General features: G+C 43.2%; 2 protein-coding genes across 2 annotated transcripts in view; both read right to left on the reverse strand.

Moving 5' to 3' along the window:
• LOC148342161 (uncharacterized) overlaps positions 1-10,727 on the reverse strand; it is a 37,675-nt gene extending 26,948 nt beyond the window's left edge. The window contains exon 1 of the mRNA XM_088284900.1: positions 10,275-10,727. Within this exon, the coding sequence (XP_088141026.1) occupies positions 10,275-10,680 (406 nt within the window). The 5' untranslated portion in view covers positions 10,681-10,727. The remainder of the gene's footprint in view (positions 1-10,274) is intronic.
• Positions 1-19,919, reverse strand: part of LOC148342160 (uncharacterized) — a 393,910-nt gene that overhangs the window by 32,269 nt on the left and 341,722 nt on the right. The gene's annotated exons all lie outside the window — the stretch shown is intronic.

The following is a 19,919-nucleotide window of genomic DNA, read 5'->3' on the forward strand; positions in this document are numbered from 1 at the left end:
CCAGGATGTGGAGGGCACCAAGCCATTATCTCCGGAATGCCCCCTTTTGCCCCCAAGCTGTGCCGGCATTAACTCTGTCAAATGGGGAAGGCGCAGACATAGCAAAAACAAATTGGAGAAGCTGTGGAGCAGAGCACAAGATCAGTCAGACCCCGGGTCCACAAGCCCTCTGGCAGAGACGCAAACAGAGCTTTTGCTTCAGAGTGACCCATTCACTGTCTACCATACTGTCGAGAAATTCGGAAAATGTTCCGTAACAGAAGAATTCGGATTGGGTGCTGAAACACCACACCCTGCAAGTGACATGGAGTATTCGACATCTGAAATTAACTCTGCCAACCGTCTTCACCAATGGGCCTAAATCTTGAGTATGATGATGCGCACCGATTGTTAATGTGATTTGTGGCTCAGCGAACATAGACAATTCATAGCGTTTCCTTTGCTCTGGGGCAAGGCACACATGCAAGGCAGCACCGGTAGACATCACAAATACATAATCCTAATGCAAGACGCACTTCTGACCCTCGAAATTGGGTGAATGCATCCTGATAAACCAAATCATCATAACTCAGTGTTCAATGCAAAGGACCAATTGGTGGTTTGAAGGGGTGGAGGCGGCTACACCGCGCAGACCAGAGCAGGAACAGGACGTACCAGCTGCGGGAAGATGGAGACCCTGGTCTCAGAGCTGCCCAGTCTACTGGAACGGAGGACAACATATGCTTCCCCCGGCGGAAGTGCACAGTCAAATTCAGTCCCACTCGAATTCCAGTGTTTGTTTCACAGGTGCGGGTTCGGTCCATGGCAGTGACTCGGCCAATCTCAAGAGTCCCACAAGCGTGACAGTGTTGTTGCTCATTGGGATATGCAGAAGGAACTTGCAAAGCGTGGAATATCTTGTTCCACCATCAAAAACTGTTGTCCATCAATCGTCACCGGAATGCCAAGAATTGCCGGTCCTTGAATGCTGAGGCTCCGCGGGCACCCCTATCGTGGAATGGGGTCCCAATCGGGTTGAGGCGTCAAGTGTGCATTTGGAAGCCATAGAAGCGTTGTCGGAATAGGGGGTAGCGATGGCGCCCCGGTGCTAGTGGACCTCTTTGTGCGCTGGACCACAGGATGGCACATTTCAGGAAGTGGCTCGGTTTGGACCGCTCATCACCCAGTGACCCCACACCCCACAGCAAGAGCACGTCCCACTCACAACCCATGTCTATAACCACCCCTACTTCTGTTACGTGACCTTGTTGACTGGCAGGTGCGGACAACAAGTCTGCTGTGGCACTGCGTCACCAGAACCTGGCCCAGGAGCAGCGGAAACGGAAAGAGCAGACGCAATGGGAGCTGCATGCGTCGGCTGCTGCATTAGCTGCTTCTCCCCGGTTTTATTTAATTCTCCCCCCCCATATTCTTTTTTCCTTTCCCGGTGAATTAGCACTCTTGGCCCCCTGAACCCGCAAGTGTAACAATTCTTTTTCTCCATCTAATACAATATTTTCTTTCATCGATGCAGAAACGGGGGTTCTACTCATACTGATTAGCAGTTTCTCATTGACGGACTGTTTCACATGATGTCAGTAACTGGGAGGCGCACGCCCTCGAGGACGGCCACCCGGCACAGCTGAGTGGTGGTGACACTATTGGACGGGTCACTGGCGGAAGCTTCAATCCATTCGCGTCTCGCCCCGTCTCCCATAAGAGCTCACGAACTTAATCCCTCATCATATTTTACAAACGCCAATACCAATTGGTTTTGTTTTCTGTTTATGATTCATATTCAATTCCCATTGTGCAGCCTATAGAGGACTGGATATTTACCTGAGGGGATGACCTATTTACCAAATTAACAATCAAATAATTTTACTCTTCGCTTATCACTATAATAATTGAGGGAAATTAACATGCAATAATGACAATCATTTTGGCACAATAACACCATGAATATTCGATTAGCAAGAATACACATTTAAGGAAGCGCCGGTGGGAGCGGAGAATTATCTTCATCCGAGAGGGGGGGGGGGCGAAGGTCGATCCTCACTGGCGAGGGAAAGGCTGGGTGAACTGTCCGAGGAAAACGGGGCTCTGCCGCGAGGGAGAATGGCCGTACTTAGCCCACTGAAGCTCACAAGCCTGGATGCTCGCTAGCTTGATCTCCGACAGAGACGCCACACACAAGGCAGCACAATCCACCGCAACGAATCCTCCTTTCCCGAGGCGACAGTTTGTTCGATGGACGACGTGGGTTAACGTCACCAATCCACTTTGCTGGCGTACGAGTTAGCGATCCTTCTTGGTGATGAGAACAGTATAATTCCAACTGACTCCTTCCGCGACTCGCACACTCGCTTTCTCTTCTGGTCAAGTGCACAATCTCCTTTCTTTAAGTGCACACTCTCCTTTGTTCAAGTGCACACTCTCTCACGTCATCAATCGGGATTGCGTGAGACAACCCGCGACCAACAAAATAAGCACATTGTCCATTACATGCGCCACACCAATCAAAGGCAAACAGTATAAACAATACAGCAGAATGTCAAACGATGCACAATTATTAACCATATAACTGTGCATATCATAAAGCCATAACAAATAACATTCATTCAGAAAATATCCCCTTCTTAATCACAACTCAAATGAATGATTCTATAAACATGCGAACCCCATGAACACGTCAACTATAATTTAGCTATTCTTTTTTAACTAACTAATACAGTGATTCTCAAATAATGGGGCGCGGTGCGATGCTGAGGGGGGCGCGTGAGTTGATGACAGTGCTCCACATAGCCAGCAGCCAATCATATCACAGCGGGGTGTGTCCTATTCTTCCGCTTTAGTGCAGAACAAACTGCAGTTTTCACGCAGGAAATCCGTTCAGCGCTGCTCTAAAAAACTATGCCATCTTTCATTCGTCTCGTCGAACAAATATAAGCACACGAGTTATCGCCAAGTAGAGATCAAGTGCGGATTTGTTGGGATTGGCGTTTGAAAATGTGTGCTCGAACGACACCCAAGTACAAAGAGGAACTTTGTGGAATAAAAGAAGAGAACGAGCAACATCTTCAACTGCTGGGCGAAATTTGCAAGCAGCCTCGTGTTGTGCTACACCAGTGATTCGGCGCGCGGTGCGATGCTGGGGGGGGCGCGTGGGACCCTGGGGAACATAATTTTTTGCATGGTTTTGGGACCGAAAAAGGCGATCTCAGACAACGCGAGTTTGAGCTCGTCAAAGCTGTTTGTGCCCCGAGTTCACGCAGTACTGGTTTTAAAAAAACGTGTCGCCATGTCACGCAGTACTGATTAACAAAAAAAAAAAAGGTCGTTGACCCGGAAGTGATTTCTTTCGCCGCTCCTTAAATGCCCCGCGCCAAGCTATCTTGCGCCGCAGCAGAGCGAGCAAGGAGGCGCTAAGCGCGCTAATCGCTAAAATGAATTGCTCGATGGACGCTCGACTTTGAAAAGAAGTCTGACTCAAACCGCGTTCGGGCGGAGAGCCAGCAGCTATGAACAGAAATGTTGTATTGCAACCATTACGTATCCAAACAAAAGAAGACGATGGCTACGTGAGCAATTTAGCAGACGCTCTCAGGCTGGGACACGGAAATGGCTGACGTCATCACAACGAAGCGGTTTGACGTCAAACGGATTATAAAAAAAAAAAAAAAAATGTATAGTCAACAAATTAAAACTGTTGCTTTATGTTATTTATATAGAATTTTTGTTTGAAATCCCCCTGGCTTTTTGTCTTTTCTATCTTATCTATGTATTAATAACTGTTTGGTTTGTTCATGTTAATAAAGTAAAAAAAACTAAACAAAAACGTGTAGTAAATATTTATCATCCCATCAATATTCGCACCACAGAGTGCTGAGTTTCGAGATCCTCACAATAGTCGTTCTCAAAATGATATTTTTTTTAATCAATTTATCTTTGTTCAGGGATATGTTATTGACAATCCAACATTAATATACAAAGAACATGTACATGAGTACGAAATGTAAAAAAAACTGTAGTGGGGGGGCGCAAATTTATTTTCTTCTTGGTAGGGGGGGCGTGACAGGAAATAATTGAGAACCACTGAACTAATATAACCCCGTTTTCCTCAACCAATGAGTCAGTATAATTTGAAGTGGATTATGCGCAGACTAAAAATTTGTAATTTAATTTAAATCAATTTACTGTATCTCAAAAGTCCGCTCATAACATGATAATTCATCACATTCCTGTCATTTCCATCTCAAAATGTCGTTCCATTAATTGAATTACTGTAGTACATCCGTCGCCAAACTGAAGTATGTTTTTTTTTTTGTTTTACATGACCTTTAACCTTGCATGTTCTGTTTCAACAAAATTGTATCTTTTATCAGTTTCCCTGTTTCATGAGTTGCTGCCGGGTGCAAAAAGGAGGAGTTCAGAGAGGAATTTCACCCTCAGGGGCAATCCCAAACTTTTGTTTCCAGGACATTGTAACACTCTGGGCTGGTTTATTGTTCTTCTTATTGCAATTTTACTGCATTCAGTCTTCCTCGAGACTGAATACGTTCTAGTGTTTGCCAAATAGTTAATCCTAGTTTCTCACTTTAGCTTTTCACAGTCAAGATATGGACTTTTTCAAATGCACAATCACTTCATTGAGGTCTAATTATCAATTGTTTACCATAGTCAGACTTTTGCCGTCAAAGAGACCTGTTCCTGAACCATATGTTCACGTTTTCATCACTCAGGGCTTTTCCGTGTTGACAAATCAGATTCCACGGAACATGCATTCATTCTTTTATGATCTTAGATTTCTCTATTTAAATGGTGACAAAATTATAATTATTTTAACAGAATTTAATAAAAACGTCCACAAGCATAGAATGGATGTTTGGTTGGTGTTAGATGAACGGATATTAGGAGACTTAATTTTTTAGACAAACATCGATTATGAATGAACATGTCCTTTCAATGTATTTAACTTTGCCACGTCTTACCTTCACCCTCACTGTTCATAACAAAAAATATTTTCTTGTCAAATAAATATGCTTATATAAACTCAAGAAATTCCAAGTTTTGTTTTGAATTAAGTCACATAATTATACATGCATGGTTTGACACATGTTGTTCATGGTGTAGTGTTGGGGCCGCAACTAATGATTGCCTGTTTGTCCTTTACAAAAATAGTTTATAATTTAATTGTTACCAATTATTTGATTAATCAGTTGTTGGAATTCATTCATAGTCATGTTGACCCTTGGCCTTGGAAACATATTTTGAGTGATCAGTGGATGATTGCCCAACAGGTGTCACATACTTAATATTTAAAGTAGACCCAGCATGACACAAAATGGTGTGCTTGATCTACTTACTAAATGTAAGGTAACTTTTTGCATCACATTTTTATGTAGATAGTGCAAGGATTGTTTTGTCAAGGCTACTTCATTTCTTGTGTGGAAGAAATTAGATTTGCAAGTAAAATCCACTTAACTTTGCAAGTCAGGTTAGTTTTATTTTCGCAAGTAAAGTCTACTTAACTTTGCAAGCAAGTTAACTTGAATAGTTAGGTTGCATTTACTGAAGTAATGTAGTTAACAAACTTGCAGAATTAAGTTGACTTCACTTGCAAAATTGAAACTAACTTGACATGTAAAATTAAGTAGACTTTACAAAACCGATTTCTTATGCACAAGAAATTAAGTAGATGAAAAAAGCACTGTCCTTGCTTTATAAACATAAATGTGTGATGCAAAAGGTTACCTTACATTTTCTAAGTAGATCAGCCCCAAAATTTTTATCAGTGTGGATATAAAAATACACTACATCTGTCAGCATAGTTTTGAAACATGATGACATGACAAACTTAATTTCTTTAGCAACATATAAATACCGGAATATGTAAAATGTTAAACAATCAGTTCGAATTTTAAAATGGGGAAAAAAAACACGGAGTTTACCCCCCACTAATGGTTATTCTTTGGCATTTATTTTCTGCACTGATTTCATTTGGCATAAACAAATGTTCAGCAAACTGGCAAGTAAAAGGCAACATTTAAAACGGCAATAACCTTGAACGATTTCCCCAAACAACTTAATGTTGTGATGCATATTTTTAACGATAGAAAGTCGTTCTTTACAAAGCAAATGAGAGTAAGACGGGTACAAACCTGCTTCGTTCTCTTCTTTTATTCCACAAAGTTCCTCTTTGTACTTGGGTGTCGTTCTTTCACACATTTTCAAACGCCAATCTCAACAAATCCGCACTTGATCTCTGCTTGGCGATAACTCGCGTGCTTCTCTTTGTTCGACGAGACGAATGAAAGATGGCGTCGTTTTTTTCCTTCGAGAAAATGGCAGTCTGTTCGTCACGAAAGCGGAAGAACAGGACACACCCCGCTGTGATATGATTGGCTGCTGGCTGTGTGGAGCACTGTCACCAACTCACCGACAGATGTCGCCATTTGCGATGCAAATCATTGTTATCTTCTTCTAAACATAGAGAAAAACCTAAGATGCACATGAACAAACATTTTAGTTCCCAAATATGAACTTGAGAGATGTATTGAATTTTACTTTTGTTGCTGGTTTTGTTTTCACATCTGACACCATGTTGTTGGTTGGACAGTATTCCAAATGTATTTCTCTATTATTAACAGTTGACATGATAAAGTGATACTTTATGTCAACATATTTGCCTCTTTACAGGGTTTTTCGCCAGCGACGTGGTTGCGAATTTTAAATTAAAATACATCACTGTTTTATTCTCTAAATGTTAGAGTCTTAAAAAATGATTTCAATGTTTATAACTTAAATAACTTAAATATTTCATTATTCGTTTCAGTATTCATTAAACTACGGTGATTCATTATTTATTTCAAGATTCATTGAACTGTTTTAGTAATAATTTAGTATTCAATGTTTAATCGTGACATTATTTACTTTTTCAATATTTGTGTCACTACTTTGTTCAATTTTAATATTATGGACAATTATTTTGCAAGTAAGGTTTTTGTTATTTATTGTGGCCACCTGCTTTTGAAGGAAGTGCCTTTCGCTTCTTGTACTCGAGGATTCTTTGTGAAGCCAAAACAACACGACCTTGACTGATAAGTAGGCTCAACGCAGAAAAAGTATCTTTTTGTTTTAAGATTACGCAGTTCCTGTCAAATAAATCTTCATTTTCCTGTGTGCATCAGTATCTTCCCATGCACTTCTCCCATTGAGATCACTCTGCAGACTGACCCAAAAAACAATTTATTTTCCAGACTATCTCATTGATCTTCCCTAACTGCTGAAAATTCCACAACAATCTGGGGTCAGACGTGGGATAGCTGACGATCCGACGGTGAAATTCAGGGACGCTGGCGGGTGGCCTGCGGGGTTCAATTAAGACAGCAGCAGCAACAAACTGCGTGATGTGGATCATCTCCTCCGTGATGACTCCAGTCGCCATCAAGTTGCCAACTCCTGACATTCCAAAACCTTTGAGAGAAACTGAAACTACTTGCGTTTGTCTTTCTTGTTCTTTTTATCGTTCAACTTCTCGATCAGTTTTTCACCTTTTCACACAGCGTAATGAAGGCCAGTTGAGCAAGTGGAACAAGTGATTTTATTGATGATTGTGGAAGATACCGATTTCATAAGAACAGTTTCTTCTCACACCTTTTCCATTAAATACGATTAAAAAGACGACTGAAAAGCATAATGTTAACAAATGTTGTTCCAGGCAAAGGTAATTAATTTCATTTACATGTTCGATGTAAACACACACAAAAAAAAATCATCATCACTCAGACACGTTGCTTCTTCTGGCACTGATCACATTGGCTTAATGTCAATAAAAAAGCTTTGAAAATTCAATATATCATATTTTCTAAATCACATTTACATCTTACCACGAAGAGTCAGTTCCTTCAGGTTTTTTTTTTTGTCTTTTTTTAAGCTTCAAGGATCGCTGCTATTCTCGTAGGGCTGGGCAATAAACCGAAAATTTACAGTGATCGAAATTTAATAAAATCATTTTGCCCATGTCGGTTAATTCGGTGTTTAAAAAAAAAAAAGAAGTCATTTTAGTCTGCAGCTATGTTCATGCCCCTGTAAAACGGCTTGAGCGGCTGTAGTCACGTGACTCCACCCAGCTGAACAAGAAAGAAAACTGACGACGCGGTCGTAGCTGTCGATTCAAATCCAGAAGCAGCTGACACGGCTGAAGACGACGTAATGTTCGTTGAAATTGTTCCTGTCTTGCTTGTCCCGAAAAGAAATTCCGACATCTGTCGTTAAGAAATGTTTTGGGTTCCAAAAAGACGATGTTTGAGCAAAAGAACACGAACTACAAAGTGCGTCGTAAGCACCTGAAACAGCGCGTCCAACCTTTTCTTTTTCACCACCCACAACACAACCATGCTGTTGACTTGGAGCTTGTGCTAAAAGTTCAAAGTGAGAAGCAAGGTTGGACCAGTGACAACAGCCCATAACGGAGGCGACACCATTCGAGAGAACGTCTAAGAGGTGGACGCGATAGCCTAGTACGGTGTTTTTCAACCACTGTGCCGCGGCACACCAGTGTGCCGTGAGATATTGTCAGGTGTGCCGTGGGAAATTATTCAATTTGTGTACCTGTGCGGTCTAGCGCCAGCAGAGTTGAGTAGTAAAATGTAGTACTCTTCCAAACCAGTAGGCGGCGGCAGCAGGTAGTGAATTGCCTTGTGCTTGGAGACAAGCGAGAAGTGGATAGCAGAATGAAAAAAGTGGATAACAGAACGACGGTGAAAGTAATGGATATGTTTTTGAAGAGAAAAAAATGCTGACTCTGAACTGGACCCTGGACAAAACCCAGACCTAGATGAAGGCCCTAGTATGAGTGGAGGTAAATAAAAAAAAAAGCAAAGGCGACCTGCAAAGTTTCTGCCATGAGGCAATACAGTGAAAGCTATCTTTCATCTGGATTTACTTTTACCGGAGATGCAACGACACCGACTCCGTTGTGCTTGGTATGTGGTGAAAAGCTCTCCAACGGCGCTCTGGTCCCAAGCACGCTTAAACGCCATCTCCAAACGAAACGCCCTTTACTTCAAAACAAAAATGTGGCGTATTTTGTTCGCCTGAGTGAACACACGGAGAAACAAGCAACTTTCATGAGAAAAACCGCAAAGGTAAGCGAGAGAGCCCTTAAAGCTAGCTACCACGTCGCTGAACTTGTGGCTAAATCAAAAAAAAGTCTCACTCGTGGCAGAGGAATTAATACTTTGATTCCTGCCAATATATCAGCTCTGTGTTCATCCAAACAGGCACAGGTTTCACACCGAGTATGAATGTGAAAGATTTTACGATACTTTATTCTTTGTTTATTTGATTCATATTCAAGACTTTTAATAGGTCATTTTTCAATGTTAAAAAAACACTTTTTTTCACATTTTCAGCTGGTAGTGTGCCGCGGGATTTTTTCAATGAAAAAAATGTGCCTTGGCTCAAAAAAGGTTGAAAAACACTGGCCTAGCACATAGCTAAAGATGTAGCTCCTCGAGCGACAGTGGAGCGCACAAGATTTAAACGCCTCATAAAAGTAGTCGACAAGAGGTCCGAAAATATTTGTTGCAAACCGTACTTCCCGATATGGACAACATCGGGACGGGAGCGGAGACATGTCAAGCGTTTTGCATCCACATCCGACTTGTGGTCGAGACGCGACATGGACCCCTGTTTGACCCCGACTGTGCATGACATTGACGACAAGTGGCGACCGCGCACGGAGTACTCGAGACGGCGCATTTTCCTGATGTAGTACACTTGTTTATTTGGCATTGGTATTCCATTGACATTTTTTTTCATTTTATTTAGCATTTTGTTGACAGGCGACTAGCGCCTTTGCACATGGCATTACAGCATCTTGGCACAATCTATTTGCAGAGAAGATTTTGCGAGAAGTAACCTTTTTCTCCTGTTCTTTGTGACATTGTTCAAGTCATGCAAAGTAAGATATTTGGAAGGCTTCTACACATGATTTTTGTACTTTTATTTTCCATTGAAAGTAATGTGTACCACTTGGTCAATAAAGAAAACAGTTATTATGTATTTCCTGCATTTATTTTGATTTTGGTCCACGGGCGGAAATTTATCGTGATTCATCGTTATCGAGGTAAAATTGCTCATTTTATTGCGATATTGATTTTAGGTCATATTGCCCAGCCCTATATTCTCTCCATCACAATCGTGTCTCTCAGCATTTCGTTTAGTGGCAAATTTTTTAGCACAAACGCTGCAACTGAATGGCTTATCTCCACTGTGTGTTTTTGTGTGGCTTGTTAACGTTGACTTGACAGAGAAGCATTTTCCACAAACTGAGCAGGAAAAAGGTTTTTCTCCACTGTGAGTTCTTGTGTGTCTTGTTAAATGTGACTTATGGGAGAAGATTTTACCACAAAATGAGCAAGAAAGAGGTTCTTCAGTGTGTGTTCTTGCATGCTCTGTTAATCGGAACTTTAGAGAAAAGCTTTTGCCACAAACTGAGCAGGAAAAAGGTTTTTCTCCAGTGTGTGTTCTTGTGTGGTTTGTTAAATGCGACTTTTGAGAGAAACTCTTGCCACAAACCGAGCAGGAAAAAGGTTTTTCTCCAGTGTGTGTTCTTGTGTGTTCTGTTAAAGTTCCCTTTTGAGAGAAGCATTTTCCACAAACCGAGCAGGAAAAAGGTTTTTCTCCACTGTGCATTCTTGTGTGGATTGTTAAATCAAACTTTCGAGAGGAGCATTTCCCACAAACTGAACAAGAAAAAGGTTTTTCACCACTGTGTGTTTTTCTGTGCCCTTTTAAAGACAGCTTTGAAGTGAATGAGTCAGTGTGACATGCCCTTTCACCTTTGGCTTGCCCATCATCATCATCATCATCATCATTAGTATCATCGTCGTCATGAGCGTCTGATAATGTGTCCTCATGATGTGCTTGTGATGGTCCCCAGTGGTCTTCATCACCTTCTGTTGCCACGTGACGACTTGAACTGCTGCTTGTAGGCTCCGCCCCTCTGTTGTCCTCACTCTCATCCTTGTTTTCATCTTCAGTCTTTATAGGGACAAAGTTCAGTGGTGACTTGTTGATCTCCTCCTCCTCCTCCTCCTTTTTGATGTGAGTCCAATCTGGCTCCTCTTTCACAGAACGGAGATTGTTTTCACAGACGTCTGCATGACACAAAAAGACAAATACACATTTGGTTTGGTCAAGTCAAATCTCAGGGGGCGACTTCGACTTATATTGTTTTTACCGTGCTACCTTGACTTGTGCCTGCCGAACACGGAGCAATGCGTGCGACCCCAACTTGGACCGGACCATCGGGGACATTTCACAAAATTACGTCCTACGATGTAAGCCTCCCGTTAGCCGCACAACAGTGATAAACGAGCATTTAAAAAGGAAGCACGTTGCGGCTGATGCCCGATTTCATTCTGGACAAAGTCACAGACGTTTCTGGAAGCTAAGCGAAGTTAGCACACACAGGCTATTGTGTGCGTCTGATGGAACACCTGTTGTGGGACCCGAACATCTTGATGGGGGCCATCGCAACAAAATGACATCGATAAAATAGGAATCCTTCAAGTGAAATATGTTTACAATTATTTCATTTTGCATTTAGAGATAGTTTCATCGTGGGTACTTTTTGCTTCCATTATAATCTGGATCCGTAAAAGAATTAAAGGGGCCCTGGAATCAGAGTGGCTATTTATTGCATGATTTACGTTTGTTTTTTGTTTTTTTTACCCAAAATGACATTTATCCTGCTCGTACATTCCGACATTCCCCTTTTTCCTTTTTTAAAATAAAATTTCTGTTTCTAAATCATATTTAAAACAAAACTATGTTTGAAGAGACAAAATCCCTACACATAAGCATTAAGCAATAACACTTTCACTCTGACTTTCGTGTTGACATATTTGAATAATGACTGTATATTTTAAAGTTATCCAATATGTATTCAAATTAGACGAAGATACACCATAATATTTTAAGAGTTCCCTGAATTATTTTGTAACTGCAATGATGCTTAACAGCCATAGGGTGTCAGTAATGAGTAACGAAGTAACACAAGACCTCCCACTTTGACAGTGCAAGCTGCATAAGAGCAGAACATCACATGGACAAAATTAGACATCATCATTGTCTTTTGCATACATTATCAAGAACTATGAGTTGCAGTCGAGATGCAAACCACCTGAGCCACAGGAACTTTATGACCAGGAACTAAATGTTCCTGGCCTTGTTGGTAGAAAAGGGGGTTGTGACGTTCTCCCTTTTTAAGCCCATAGTAAGCCAAAGATGCAGATGCATTCCTTGCAGCATGCGCTTGTTCACCGATGAGATCCGTGCAACCTTGGATGGATGCATTCAATGTATTTTAAATGTTTGGATGAGGTGAAACTATGCACACGTGCACAGAACAGTGCAGAGCCACCCGAGGTTCATTGACTCTCACCCGACGAAGCCAGTACAAAGTTAATAAATAAATAAATAAAACCAATACGTACTTGATTTAAAAAAAAAAAACTTAATATTTTGTGTTTTATCCACTAAAATTGATCAACCGCCATTTATGTTTTCGCCGCAGAGTGCACATTTTTTAGAGTCGAGCAGAATTCCTTCCGTCAGGACTTGCTTGAACAAGATATAAAACCCAGAAAATGTAAAATGTTAAACGAGTTCAAATTTTATACTGGGAAAAACATGGAGTTCACCCCCCACTATTGGTTATTCTTTGGCATTTATTTTCTGCACTGATTTCATTTGGCATAAACAAATGTTCAGCAAACCGACAGTAACAGACCACGGGAGGTGTGGCAGGGTCTACAGAGCATCACCAACTTCCGTGGCAGCAGCACGACCTCTGTAGACCCGAGTGCATCGCTGGCAGAGGAGCTTAACTGCTTCTTCGCTCGCTTTGACTCGCCCCAACCGTCACACCCCCGCACTTCAAGCTCCATCTCCCCCCCACTCATCGTAGAGGAACACGATGTGAGGCGCGCGCTCCTGGCGGTCAACCCCAGGAAAGCTACTGGACCCGACGGAATACCAGGCAAGGTCCTCAGAGCATGTGCCCACCAACTGTCACATGTTTTCTGCAGGATCTTCAACCGCTCCCTGGCTCAGGCAGTCATCCCCTCCTGCTTGAAAACTTCCACCATTATTCCTGTCCCCAAAAAGTCACCAGCCGTCCACCTGAATGACTACCGTCCTGTTGCTCTCACACCAGTCATTATGAAGTGCTTCGAGAGGCTGGTTCTCCAGCACATCAGGGACTGCCTTCCTCCCACTCTGGACCCCTACCAGTTTGCATACCGGGCTAACAGATCCACTGAGGACGCCATCGACACTGCTCTGCATGTTGTACTGGGCCACCTGGAACAACAGCAGAGCTATGCAAGGATGCTCTTTGTGGACTACAGCTCGGCATTCAACACGATCATCCCAGACATCCTCGTCGCCAAACTGGACACTCTCGGCCTCCCTGCCCTCACACGCATCTGGATTAAGGACTTTCTGACCAACAGACCCCAGACTGTGTTGCTCGGCCCCTACACGTCCTCCACCCTCATGCTGAGCACCGGTTCCCCCCAAGGATGCGTGCTGAGCCCTCTCCTGTACGCCCTCTACACCTACGACTGCAGCCCGGCCCACGGCAACAACACCATCGTCAAGTTTGCTGACGACACGACAGTGGTCGGTCTGATCTCGGAAGGTGACGAGACAGCCTACAGAGAGGAGGTAAAGAGACTGACAACTTGGTGCAAGGTCAACAGACTGCACCTTAACTCTGCTAAAACAAAGGAGATTGTCGTCGACTTCAGGAGGAACAAGACGCTGCCGCCCCCCCTCTGCATCGAAGGCGTGTGTGTGGAGAGGGTCCACACGTTCAAGTTCCTGGGAGTACAGATCTCCGATGACCTTTCTTGGAGTCACAACACCACAGCAGTGGTAAAGAAGGTCCGCCAACGTCTGCACTTCCTGAGAGTCCTCAGGAAATTCATCCTGCACTGAGGCGGACAGAGTGAGGCTCCAGAGGACAGTCAAAACAGCGCAAAGGATTATTGGCTGCCCTCTCCCCTCGCTGTCGGACATCTACACCGCCCGGTGCCTCAGAAGGGCTCTCAACATCGGCAAAAACAATACCCACCCAAACTCACACCTGTTCGACCTGTTGCCCTCTGGCAGGCGCTACAGATGCATCAAATCAAGGACCAATAGACTGAGAAACAGTTTCTTTCCGAGAGCCATCTCCATACTGAACTCTCACACACACACGAGACCACCCTAACCTTGCAAAACAGCATTGTGATGTGTTTCTATATGCCCTATTCAGTACTGAATTCCATTGCACTGTCTTATTTATTTATCTAATTTATATATTGTCTGTATTATTGTTGTATTGCACTGGAGAGGGGAGCCCTCTAATCTCGTTGCACACTTGAGTACAATGACAATAAAGGGATTTCTATTCTTTCTATTCTATTCTATATATATATACATATATATATATATATATAAGTGGTGTCAGAAAAACGTGTTTAATCCAACACCCCTCTTTAACGGCGTCAATATTTTTAACGAGCGATTACGACCCATCTTGGCCTAATAAACAAAGTAGTCCTATGACGTAGCACTGACGCTTGCGAGACGGGAAAAAAAACATCAAGCACGCGAAATTTAGGACACGCCTGCATGGGCTTGCTGTGGGGATTTTTCGCCGGTTTATAGAACTAAAAGCATCATGGCGATTGGTAAAAATGACGCAAATTCAATTCTGAACGGCAATTTTTTTTTTAACTTACCTCATGGTGTCATTGATAAGAGCAAAGTCATTTATGTGTATTGCCATCGTGAACTGAACTCCTATCGCAGCACGTCCAGTTTAAAATACCATTTGATTGCCAAGTACACCGCTGATGCCAATTCTCCAGCCCCTTGTGAAACCCAGGCATCCATGGATAATTTGCAACTGAAACCGATGGATGGATCAACTAAATTGAGACTCACCAAAGCCATAGCGAAGTCGGTGGCCACTGCGTGTAAGCATCGTGGAGGACGAAGGTCTGGCTGAAATACTTCGCATTGCGTCTATAGATATCTTCATTGTAACCCTCATTCAAGATTTGCAGGAAGCGGGGAAGGCGGAAGCGGTCGCGCTCATCGTCAGGAGAACGTGATGATGTGACCTCATTATGTGCTTGTGATGACCCCCAGTGGTCTTCATCACCCTGTGATAACTTCAGCTGCTGCTTGGAGGCTCCGCCCCTTTGTTGTCCTCACTCTCACCCTTGTTTTCATCTTCAGTCTTTATAGGGACACAATTCAGTGGTGACTTGTTGATCTCCTCCTCCTACTTTATTATGTGAGTCAAGTCTGGCTCCTCTTTCACAGAACAGAGATAGTAGGATAGTAGGACACAAAAAGACAAAACACACATTTGGTTTGGTCAAGTCAAACCTCAGGCGGTGACTTAATTGTTTCTACACTGCTACCTTGACTTGTGCCTGCCTCACGCAGAGCAATGCGTGCCACCCGGATTTGGACCGGTCCATGGGGTAGGGGGGAATTTCACCAAATTAAACCTCCCTTTCATAGCAGCACGGCAGTGATAATCGAGCATTTAAATACATAAACACCCAAAAAAGGCCAAAAAATGGACAAAGCTGCATAAGGGTGATTTTTTTTTTTTTTTTTTTACATATGCTTTAGGAATGTTTATATTTGAGAACGGTGTTTTTTTTGTGTCCACTGTGTGAAGGTTCATTTGTTCTGACATACCTTATGATCCTAGGATCTGGTTTTTAGGAGATGTTGATATGATTCATGTGGATTGTCACAAATATAATTTGTTAGCCAGCACTGCTGGGAAAAAAATAGTACTCGTCAATTGGAAGTGTGAGAAGTCACCATCTTAGAGTCACAGGTTGAATGAACTTTCTTCTTATTGTACGGGAGAAAATATTTTGTTTGGAGTTCGCAGGAAGCCCACAATCTTTGGAAAAATCTGGGGAAATTTCCTTTACATTATGCCAACGTTGTCTCCTACCGGGTAGCATTTCTGTACTTGACAGGGGTTGTTCAAATATTTTTTGTTTAGCGGTAATGTAGCATAATATTTATTTATTTATATTTTTCATCTTGACCCTTAGTTGGATTTTTATACTTGCAAAAAAGATGTTTGATTGGTTTGTGTGTATGCTGTTTTGATGTTAATAAAAGCGAAATAAAAAAAAGGCAAAAACCTTGAACGCATTTTCCTCTAACAAATGGATATGTTGATGCATATAGTTAACGATAGAAAGTTGTTCTTTACAAGCAACCAAACCTTGACCCAGAGAGTCTCAACAACTATAGGCCGGTTTCAAATCTTCCGTTTATTGCAAAAATTCTTGAAAAAGTCGCAGTGCAACAACTTAATGAATATATGACTGCTAATAATCAATTTGAACCTTTCCAATCGGGTTTTAGAGCCGACCACTCTACTGAGACGGCCCTTGCTAAAGTTACTAATGATCTTCTCATAGCTATGGACGCCGACACCTCATCAATATTACTCTTACTCGATCTTAGTGCCGCTTTTGATACCGTTGATCATAACATATTATTAAAACGCCTTGAAACGTGTGTTGGTATTTCAGGTTCAGCGCTTTCTTGGTTTAATTCGTATCTGTCGGAGAGGACGCACCGTGTAATTCATGGCAATACGACTTCGGATCTTTGTAAGATCACATGTGGAGTTCCGCAGGGATCGGTACTTGGACCTCTATTGTTTAGCATCTACATGCTACCGCTTGGTGATATTATACGGAAATATAACATTAGTTTTCACTGTTATGCTGATGATACGCAATTATACATGCCGTTGGATATCACGAATCCGCGCGACTGCTATAAATTAGAGGCGTGTCTTGCCCAAATTAAACAATGGATGTCTTTCAATTTTTTGCGTCTTAACTCAGATAAAACCGAGATGCTCATCATTGGACCAGCGCGTCATCTGTACCTTTTCAAAGACACCACTCTGAATATCGCTAAATGTAATATTACCCAGAAGGATTCAACAAAAAATCTCGGTGTTATATTTGACGCAACTATGTCTTTTCAAATGCACATTAAAAATATTACTCGAACTGCGTTTTTTCATCTGCGTAACATTGCTAAAATTCGCCCAATTCTATCAACGTGTGACGCGGAAATCTTAATCCGTGCGTTTGTTACGTCTCGCCTCGACTATTGTAACGTTTTGCTCTTGGGTCTCCCAATGTCGAGTATTAAAAGTCTGCAGTTAGTTCAAAATGCAGCAGCTAGACTCTTAACTAAGACGAGAAAGTTTGATCATATTACCCCGATATTAGCCAATTTGCATTGGCTTCCGGTCCACTTGAGATGTGATTTTAAAGTTCTGCTACTTGCTTTTAAAATATTGCACGGCTTAGCACCTTCTTATCTCGTTGACCTCGTGGTACCATATGTTCCGTCCCGAAACCTTCGCTCACAAAATGCTGGTCTTTTAGTGATCCCGCGAGCCAAAAAGAAGTCCGCAGGTTCTAGAGCGTTCTCTATTCGGGCAACAATTCTTTGGAATGCACTTCCCTCAGATATTAGAGGCGCCACCTCAGTAGAAATGTTCAAAACACTATTAAAGACGCATTTATACTCTTGTGCATTTAGCTGAAATATTTGTTGGCCTGTTTACTGCCGCTTCTTCTCTTTTCTGCCCCCTCCTTCCCCTGCTTGGGAATTAGGTGATGGGGACATGCTTTGAAGATTACGGCACTGACGAACCGGGAAGGGACCTGCTCTGCCGAAGTCGTCTTCATGCAGCGCCTTTTCTGATTTCCTTATATTTCAGCACTTCATTGAACTACTTGTTGGCCTGTTTGCTATTTCTGTTCTTTCTTTTCTGTTCCCAATTCCCCGAATTAGGTGATGGCGATTCACTTGGAAGTGGCTGTACTGAATTTACACCAACTGACTGGTACAAGATCGAAGGCTCATCTTCGGATATGCTGCCATGGATATTACGGCCCTGGATGAGGACCCACTCCACTGAAGTCATCTTCCTGCAGCACTTCATTCAATTGACTCTTATATTATCTAATCTATTATTGCATAGCATCATTGTATGTGTCAAATGTTGCCCAGTTGGCATCCATTGCAGCCTGGTAATCCTGGAAGGGGGATTCCCCCATCTGTGGTCCCTTCTCAAGGTTTCTCACTTTTCCCCTAATGAGGTTTTGTGAGTTTTTCCTTGCCCTCCTGGGGGTTAAGATCGGGGATGTCGATTGTGGCTATGTAAAGCCCTTTGAGACTGTCTGTGATTAAGGGCTATACAAATAAAATTGACTTGACTTGACTATTTTTGTATTTATTTAATTACTTCTTTTTGTATTTATTTAAATACTTTGACTTTTACCTGCTGGTACGCCGTCCGGTGTGCCCTGTGAATGTTATGATCCTCCAGCTCACGGGAAAAAAGGTGGTGATACAAAGATATTTATTATAATCACAATATAGTCAGTATCCATTTACAATCTAGGACTATGAGGCTATGATATATATAATACCAATCTATCGGCGGAAAGAACGTAAAGCGCTGGTGGAACACTCGCACCAGGAAAAGGGAATAACTGTAGAACGAAAAACGCTTGCAAAAGGCAAGGAATGACTAACGAAGATTGCTTACCACGGAAGGATAAGAGGAGACCAATCATCGACAGAAAAAGAGAACAGAAAACGAGCCGAGCTGTAGCTGATAACGAAATGAAAGAAAAACGCGACAACAAGAATCGCTTGAACAAGATAACGATCGAAGTACGGGAGCATGAGCAAGTAGGATAACAATCCGACGCCAGGTAGTCAGTGTAGGTGGATTATATAGTGAGTGTAATCAGTGAGTGAATGGGAATCCCGTGCGGGGCTGGTGGGCGCGTCTCGCAGCAGCTGACGGCATGGCGCGGGACGATCGCTGGAGGAACGCCCACACAGCTGAAAAAACAAAAACACACGCGGCATGACAGGCACGGATCATGACAGTGAAATGAAAGGTGGCATTCTTCATTTATTTATTTATTCATTCATAACTGACAGCCTCGCGCTCCGCTCGTGCCCGGGCGGAAGAGGTGCTCCTCTTCGGCTTAATTGTCACGCACGCCGGACCTGCTCCCCCGAAGCGTGTCTCCGTTCGGTTGAACTCTGTTTCATTTCGCCCCGCTCGTGCCCCGGGCGGAAGGTGCTCCTCTTCGGCGTAATTGCCACGCACGCCGGCCGGCCTCCTCCGGAGCTCTCGTACGGCCCCGAACGGAGCGAAATGTCGCCCCGCTCGTGCCCGGGCGGAAGGTGCTCCTATTCGGCTTAACTGTGACGCATGCCCGCCCTCCTCCTCCGGAGCTTCCATTCGGTTATACTTAGGGCCCGCTTGGCACCGCCTGTGCTCGGGGAAGGTGCTCCTCTACGGCTTAACTGTGACGCAAGCATGCCCTCCTCCCCCGGAGCTTCCATTCGGTTAAACTTAGGGGCCGGTTGGCACCGCCCGTGCTCGGGGAAGGTGCTCCTCTACGGCTTAACTGCCACGCACGCCGGCCGGAGCTCTGGTACGGTCCGAACTGCGCGAAACGTCGCCCCAAATCGTGCCCGGGGCAACGTGCTCTTCTTCGTCCACTCTCTTCTTCGTCCATTTTCTTCTTCGTCCACTCTCCTCTTCGGCGCACGCCGGCCGTCTAACCGCACCAGCGCCCCCTCGTGCCGCTCGGCGAAACTACAATGCCCCCGAATTATTTTTAGACCCGCGAAGCACTGAACTCGTGAAAGGTGAACCGCGAAGTAGCGGGGTATTACTGTATTTGACAAAATGATAGTTTTTCCAAAGTGAGATTCTGCTTAGCAACAAACCCCAAACACTTGATAGAGCTCAACCTAGAAAGTGTTTTTAGCAAGTC

This window comes from Idiotropiscis lumnitzeri, chromosome 2 (assembly GCF_059441095.1).
Source record: "Idiotropiscis lumnitzeri isolate Australia: NSW breed Sydney's pygmy pipehorse chromosome 2, RoL_Ilum_1.0, whole genome shotgun sequence".
Classification (NCBI taxonomy): Eukaryota; Metazoa; Chordata; class Actinopteri; order Syngnathiformes; family Syngnathidae; genus Idiotropiscis; species Idiotropiscis lumnitzeri.